This window comes from Dendrobium catenatum, unplaced genomic scaffold (genome assembly GCF_001605985.2).
Source record: "Dendrobium catenatum unplaced genomic scaffold, ASM160598v2 original_scaffold_76227, whole genome shotgun sequence".
Taxonomy (NCBI): domain Eukaryota; kingdom Viridiplantae; phylum Streptophyta; class Magnoliopsida; order Asparagales; family Orchidaceae; genus Dendrobium; species Dendrobium catenatum.
Window position 1 is genome coordinate 291,355 of NW_021394673.1, and position 8,057 is coordinate 299,411.

The following is an 8,057-nucleotide window of genomic DNA, read 5'->3' on the forward strand; positions in this document are numbered from 1 at the left end:
CTCCGAAGTCCATAAAGGCTATCGGTGCCTTAACATGCTCACAAACAAAATATTGGTATCTCGGCATGTTCGGTTTAATGAAACTAAATTTCCTTTCTCGTCTTCAAAGACTAATACTCAATCTGTTTCCTCTTATATTTGTCCTCTCCTGCTTACACCTGTTTCTCTAAGCATTCCTCCACAGGTCTCACAACAGTCTTGTTTACAGCAAAACGTGAATAGTTCCTCTCAGCAGTCAATGCAGCATCTATGCAGTCCCATTCAACCCCCTCCGATAAACATATCCAGGAACTTGCCTGGTCAAATACAATCAATCCCTTCCAAGCACCCTATGACAACGAGAAGCAAAACTGGCTCTCTTAAACAACCAAATCGTCTCAATCTGCTTCATCTTCACAATTCTAAGGAGACTGTACAAGATCCCACTACCTTTTCTGATGCGTTCAAACACCTACATTGGCGCCAGGCTATGGCTACCGAAATACTTGCTCTTCAAAAACAGGGAACCTGGCGTCTAGTTGAACCTCCGCCTAATGTTTCGATTCTTGGCAGCCGCTGGACTTACCGTACGAAATTTCATACGGATGGCTCTATAGCTAAATACAAGGCAAGACTAGTCGCACAAGGCAATAATCAGGAATTTGGTACAGATTACATAGAAACCTTTAGTCCGGTAGTCAAACTACCTACCATTCGTATCATGCTAGCACTTGCCTTATACCACAACTGGCCGGTTCACCAATTGGATGTTGCAAATGCTTTTCTGCACGGTAGTTTGGAGGAAACTATTTACATTAAACAACCCAAGGGATTCGAAGATCTCACTCGACCGAACCATGTTTGCCTCCTGAACAAAGCCATATATGGCTTGAAACAAGCTCCAAGGCAGTGGTATAACACATTTACTGCTTTCCTGCTGACCATTGGTTTCCAACACAGCCAATCCGACCTTCCTTATTGGTGTATAAAAAGGCTCAAGTCAGTATTTTCTTACTTATATATGTTGATGATATCTTGATTACCGGAAATAATCAAGCTCATATCTCTAGCATATTATCTAAACTTGATACCGAATTTACTATGAAGAATCTGGGCACTGTAAGTGAATTCTTGGGTATCAAAATATCTAAAACTAATAACTCTTATTTTCTATCTCAGGCAAAATACGCTCTGAAAATTCTTTCCCAGGCGAATTTGGCTGACTGTAATCCGCTGGCTAACCCCACATGTACAAAACTTCCGCCCGAATTCGGTCGTCTCACCTCTACCGAAACTCCAGCCCTGTATCGAAGCATTATAGGCGCTCTTCAGTATTTGACACTAACAAGACCCGGCATCTCTTATAGTGTCAATCTCTTATCTCAAAATATGCATCAACCTCTTCCCAAACACTACTATTTGCTCAAGCGTCTGTTGCGATATATAAAAGGCACTCTACATTTTGGCTTACCCATTACAAAAACTGATCTTGTTTTGAAATCGTTTTCAGATGCGGATTGGGCTGGTGATCCTCTGACTCGGAAATCAACTACCGGTTTTTGCTCATTTTTGGGTGACACACTCATTTCATGGACAGTAAAGAAGCAGAAGACAGTCTCTCGATCTTCTACAGAATCTGAGTATAGAGCATTAGCAGCTCTATCCTCGGATATCATCTGGCTCCGAAGGCTGCTTACAGATTTTGACATTCCTCAGAACTATCCAACCAAACTATACTGTGATAACATGTCGGCAATTGCACTTGCCAACAATCCTGTGTTTCACTCCAAGACGAAACACATTGAAATAGATCAGAAATTTGTACGCGATCACATTCAACATAATCGCATCATTCTTCATCCAATCAACACAAAAGATCAAGTAGCCGATATCTTCACCAAATCGCTATCCACGCCGAGGTTTCAAGAGCTTAGACTCAAATTGACGATCATTCCCGACCCATCAATTTGACGGGGCATATTAGAATATGTATTTACATACACATTTATATAAGCTCGTATTCTAGAATATCATTGATATACTTGTAATTACTGTTACTTCTCTCTTCTTCCTGCTCTATATAAAGACAGGAAATCTATCTGTACATAATAATTGATTAATAAAGATTTTACACTTTGTTCTCCTATGACTTCTTACAAGAAACGATGATTATGTTTCTACAATATCAAACATGAAAGTCACTGCAGGGTTATTGCCCTATTCTTATTATACCTCGATTTCTGCATGGATTTTGCATTGATGACAATGATGTGACACCAATTCTCCCTTAGCACCTTATAAATACAGGCTCTTCATTGAAGAAACTTTACTCTATTCCCTTGGTGACTTAGAACGTACGAGTGTTCATATATAAACAATGTTGACTTATCTATGTCTCGAGGGAAGGCATCTAAGAAGGTCACCATTCATACAAGCGGAGCAAATAGGCCAGCAAAGAAGCTGAGTAAGCCTTCCCCGAGCAAGGAAGTTGATGGCAAAGCCCAATTCACACTGGGGTCCCTGAACTCGCTGTTGCTACCCCAGCAAAGAGAATCAAGACTGATTTTAGGGCAACAGTGGAGACAAGTAACTCGCCAATTACTACAATTGACACTGTTGAGCTCACAATTGTGGGCAATGGCGCGGTATCCTAAGAGAGGGCTGACCTCTCTTCTGAAGAAGATGAAGAGCCTCTTAACACAAGGTTTCCATCAAGGTTTTAGTGCTTGTGTACCTTCAAAGCGTTTTGAATGGATATCTTATCCACCACTTCCTGTTGGGGGGCCATTTTAGTGAGAATTTGCCTAATACTAGCTACTCATAAGACTTTTTTGCACATGAGCCCTAGCAAGGTTCATCTTTTCTTTTTATAGTTTAATCCTGCTCCCCATACTATCAACTATAGCCTATGTTGAAGAGACTGAGTAAGCCTTCCCCGAGCAAGAAAGCCTCACATCCCACAGCATAGCATGCATGTCTCTCAAAAGTAATCGCGAGGGACAAAGGGGCTGTTTAGTTGACTGAAAAAGAAATGCAGTGTAAAATAAATGCTAATGCATTCTGAATACTTTGCACTTATTTGGTTGTCTGCAAAATAAATGCAGGAGAATTGTTTCCCTTGTTTGATTTGATAGATCCAGAGTAAAGCAAAACTATTTTTTTTTTAATAATTTATTCTAGCATTACAACTAGTATATTTTTAAAAACAAAATATTTATAATAATTAATATTATTTGATGTTATAAAATATAAATCAGTGTATTCATTTATTGTACGATCTTATTATAATTTTTTTTTTAGATTATAAGATATAAAATTATCCTAAACTTCACAGCAATAATCTCAGTGCAAATTCAAAGCTTTGAAACTCATCTTGATGCATTTAGCATTAATTCTTCCTATCTCAAAAATAGATAAAACAACACTAATGATGATACTTATGAGTATAATAAATAATTAGAATTATATACAACAAAAAATAGAGGAAATATTTATTATGTGATAATCCCACAAATGAGACAATTATTTCATCTAACTACAAAAACCAGTATCATATATAACTATGCAGAGAGAGAGAGAGAGAGACCATGAAAAACAAAAGAATAATTCACAGGGACTCAAAACCAGTAAAGTGATCATCTGCTTCAAACTAATTGCAAAAGCATTTAGTTCATATAGAGATTCCAACAAGAATCAATAAAAGTTGAATCCACTGGAGTAAACTTATCACAGCGGCCAATCCAGCTAACAGTCTCTGTTTCATAGGAAAACACTTGGACAGATAATATTCACCGGGCAATTTCTTAGAAAACATACTAACGCGCCATGAAACAAAGATTGCTTCAAACTACAATGCATTATGTGATTCTCCTTGAATAGTCTACATAAATACACGTTAATGGATAATCATGATGGATAAATCACGGGGTATGCAATCATCTAGAAAACAAAATCAGCCAAGCATAAGCCGCTAGTTCTCGATATAGAAAGCCTATTCTCCATCTCAATCCCATCCAAAAACCAAATCACCATCAAAGAGCAGCTATAACTTTGCAAAGGAAGAATTCAACCCGGAAGATAGCAAAATCTAAACCAATCAATATGAGGATACAAAATTTGTAGCCCAGCTTCGCCATTTCCCCTGAATTCGACAGCTCCGCCGGTGTATCTTCCAATGAAGCTTCAAGGTTTAACTCAAGTTACGCTCCTTCGATTGAAGCGGAAGGTTTCTCTGCAGAGAGAGAAGAGAGAGAGAGAGAGAAAGAGAGAGACGAAGAGACGAAGAGAATGAGTGACAGCGAGGGAGAGAAGGAAAGGGAAAGGACACGGATAGTGGAGTCCGGCATGCAGTGCAGCCCTTTCTTCTGTTTCTATCACTCACTCTTTTTGCTAAGCTCCATGTGTTTCGGCTTCTGGAATCCGGAGAAGATCAATGCAATGGCCGAAGAAGCTCTCGAAAGCGATAAAGTTACCTTTAGAACTTGCGAGCTCCCGTCAACATCCGATCGGACAGGTAAAGGAAACGTCGTCGAAGGAGCGAAGTCGAAACAAGAACGAAGTAGCCGAAGAGCCTCTCGTGCAATCTTACAACTCCTGCGAAGAAATGAAGCCGAACAGCAACGAAGCGAAGGAATTCTTCGTCGAGCGAATTTAGAACCCGCTTAATATGAGCGGGTTTCTAATTCGCGCAAAACAGTTCCGTAATACACACCGCCTAATGCTTTGAAGGGTTTCGTTTTGTTTCGCTCAAAATTAACCAAACAATCAAATTTAGTAAATGTATGTATTTGTTTTACTTTACACTCCTAATTCAGACAACCAAACAGCTCCAAAAATAAGAGTTTTTCAAGCGAAACCCATCTCTCTCTTGTAGCAAGCATCCATAGAACTCATGTTCATTGATCTCTCTCCCTGAAAGACAAGGAAAAGTCATTAGAGGAGCGATGAGACATAAGAAATCCTTTACAAAAATCATAAATGGGCATTTTTTCCAATCAAAAGTCTGTGAGATGCTGTTAATTCTATTCAATCAAGCAATCTTTTGGCCAAACAATAGCTGCCAGGATGAATCAAGTTCATCTATATACCACTCTCATAATTAGCACAAAACATCTAGCCAGCGTCAAACCAACTACAGCCTGGTTTCTTTTCAAATCCCTTTTCTCTCAACAATCTCAAAACAGCATTTGAATTCTCTGTCTTGCCCAACAAGCCATAAATATCTGCAAGCATCAAGTAGTTAGCTGAATTTTCTGGCTCCAAATAGAATAGATGACTAGCAGCTACCTCCCCAATCACCAAATTTCCATGCATTCTGCAAGCACTAAGCAAAGTTCCCCAAAGAATAGAACTTGAGCTGGCCTCTAGCTTCACATCCTTCAGCAAATCATGTGCCTGAACTAAAAGCCCGGCACGGCAATACATGTCGACCAAGCAAGTCAAATACTCGATACTCGGATTTAAACCATAACTTTCCATGGATGCGAAAAGTTCCCTCCCTTTCTCCACAAATCCTACATGGCTACAAGCAGATAAGAGTGCGATAAACGTGAAATGGTTTGGCGTCGTTCCTTCTTCCCTCATGAGGGCAAAAAGATCAAAAGCCCCTTCTACATTCCCGTTCGAAGCATATGCTCCAATCATCGAGCTCCATGAGACGACATCTTTCTCTTGTATGCCTTTGAAGATGTTGTATGAGCTTTCAAGGCTTCCGCATTTGGCATACATATCAATCAAGGAATTTGCGATAGTTCTTTCAGACTCAAATCCCCTCTTAACAATGAAAGCATGAGTTTCAGCTCCTTTTCTTGATAGCGAATTTGTTGAGATAATGGAAAGCAACATTAAGAGGGTAGCTCGTTCAAGAGCAATTCCTCTCCTTTGCATTTTAAGTGAAAGCTCAAACACCTGGTGAAAGTCTCCTACCTCAGTACATGCTTTGATCACTGCATTCCATGCAATCCCGTCTCCTTTCACTCTTGAATCTGTTTCAAGAAATTCAAAAGCAATCTCCATCTTTCTGCATCTTGCATACATATATACAAGTGCGGTGATTAGAGAAGCATCAGAAGCCATTTCATCATCATAGTTTGACAAGTAGTTCATCTGGATCTGTTTTCCTGTTTCCCAATCACCCATGGACGCACAAGCAAGAAGTGCATTAAGCAATAATGGCCGTGTGGGAGAAATCCGAGTGTTAAAGAGCATCCAATAAAATGTCTTCAGAGCTTCAGAAGGTTGCTCATTCTTAACATATCCACCAATCAAAGTACACCATGAAACTGAATCCTTGAAAACCATCATATCAAACAATTGAACTGCAATCTCTAAACAACCACATTCAAAATACATTTCTAATAAGGAATTCGAAACCACCAGATTTCTGTCAAAACCAGTCATAACCACAAGTGCATGAAGAGTCTCACCATTACGAACTCGATCTTCATCCCCACAACAAGAAAAAAGGCTCACCAAACTGCCCTCAGTAGCGGAAATCCCATCAACAAGCCTCATGTTCCTGAATAGATCCATGGCATCTGACAACAATCCAGCTCGCGAATACCCAGAAATCATAGCATTCCAGGACACGGCATCTTTAAGTGACATTCTATCAAACACCTGACGCGCAGACTCGAGTTTACCCGCCTTCGTATGCAGAACAACCAAAGCCGTCCCAACAAGAATATTTGAATCAAACCCTAGGATCTGCGCATTCTCTCCAATCATGAAACCAACCTCGAACTCCGACAAACGCGTGCACGCGGTAATTGCGAGATGGAAGGTGTTCCTGTCCGGCTCGCACTTCGTCGACGAAAGCGCCGTCATCTCCCGGAAAACGTCGAGCGCGAGACGAGGAAGTCCGCAACGCAGGTATCCACTGATAACCGAATTCCAAAGAAGAGGCTTTGTGGGCCGGCCAGATTGTCCGTCGAAAAGGAGCCGGGCGGCGCCGGCATTGCCAAAGGCGAAGTATTTGGCAATGAGGAGGGTGGAGACGAAGAGATTGTGGCGGAGGCCGGAGGTGACGACACGGGCATGTAGGCATTGGAGGAGTTTGGAAGAGAAGCAGCGAGTAGAGATTGCCTCGGCAAGTGATTCTTTTAGCTGCTGCCAGTTTAGATGCTGGTGGTGGTTTGGCACCCACTGTGGCTTTGACGACGTCGGAGAAGATTCATTCAGGCTGTGAGTTTGAAAAGCGCGCGCTGCGCGTGGGCTTCTTTGGCATCGATTACTGCAGCATTCCAGCTTCCGAATCAAGATCATGCGATAGTGTAGGTGTGAGGTCAGTCCAGTTGGCTTTTAAGGTCTGATGGTTTCTGTCAACTTAGGCGAATTTAATTATAGATTCAAATATAAAGTAAATTATTAAATTTAAGATTTCTTAATTAACGGTCTAAATTCTTAATAACTAAAACTCTCAATCAACAAATTAAGAACTCATAATAAGATTATAACTATTTTAAAACGTAAATAATTATTCTCTGATAACATATTTCACAAACTAATTATAACTTTATATATCTATCAAAAGTTGGTCGTCAATAATCTTATGAAGAATAAATTTGTCACAAAATAGTAACAATTATTTTATCATAGACTGGGACTTCTCATTCAAAGCTTCTTGGAAGTAGAGGAAGGCCAATACACATGAGAATCTTAAGGCCAATGTAAGGTAAACAATTTAAGACTTCGTTTGAGACGTTTTTTCTACTATTTTTAAAAGCTACTTTTTAAAAAATTGCTTAAAAAAATAGTAAGGATGTGTTTAAGACGACTGCAGCTGTCTATAAAATATATTGTTAAATTGTTATATAGAAAGCTGCTTTCTAAAATTGTTGTATAAAAATCAGTCAATTTTGTTTTAGTATTACTGCTGAACTACTTTGATGCTGATGTTTGACAACAAATTACCTTGTTACCTTTACATATATGAAGATGAATAAAATTTGTTCAAATTTAGGGGCTGTTTGATTGCCTGAAAAAGAAATGCAGTGTAAAATAAATATAATGTAAAATAAATGTCCTGTATTCCAAATACTTTGAGACTATTTGGTTGTCTGCAAAATAAATGCAAGAGA

The 8,057-nt window shown here is 39.6% G+C and overlaps 1 protein-coding gene across 2 annotated transcripts; it reads right to left on the bottom strand.

Annotated features, from left to right (window-relative positions):
- Positions 1–2,921: 2,921 nt before the first annotated feature.
- On the bottom strand, positions 2,922–7,278 carry LOC110116549 (pentatricopeptide repeat-containing protein At5g39350). 2 transcript variants are annotated; one of them, XM_028691841.1, is made up of 3 exons: positions 5,067–7,278; positions 4,813–4,890; positions 2,922–2,983 (listed from the first exon to the last, which is right to left on the bottom strand). In XM_028691841.1, exon 1 carries the CDS (start codon positions 7,240–7,242, stop codon positions 5,092–5,094), a length of 2,151 nt encoding a protein of 716 aa, XP_028547674.1. In that variant the 5' UTR covers positions 7,243–7,278; the 3' UTR covers positions 2,922–2,983; positions 4,813–4,890; positions 5,067–5,091. The 2 variants fall into 2 exon arrangements, with proteins under 2 accessions (XP_028547674.1, XP_028547675.1); XM_028691842.1 differs by lacking the exon at positions 2,922–2,983 and having other exon boundaries at positions 4,816–4,890; positions 5,067–5,201; positions 5,266–7,278.
- Between the last annotated feature and the right edge of the window lie 779 nt (positions 7,279–8,057).

Coding starts and splice junctions, on each gene's coding strand:
- LOC110116549 (XM_028691841.1), bottom strand. CDS start 7,242: ATGATCTTGATTCGGAAGCTGGAATGCTGCAGTAATCGATGCCAAAGA.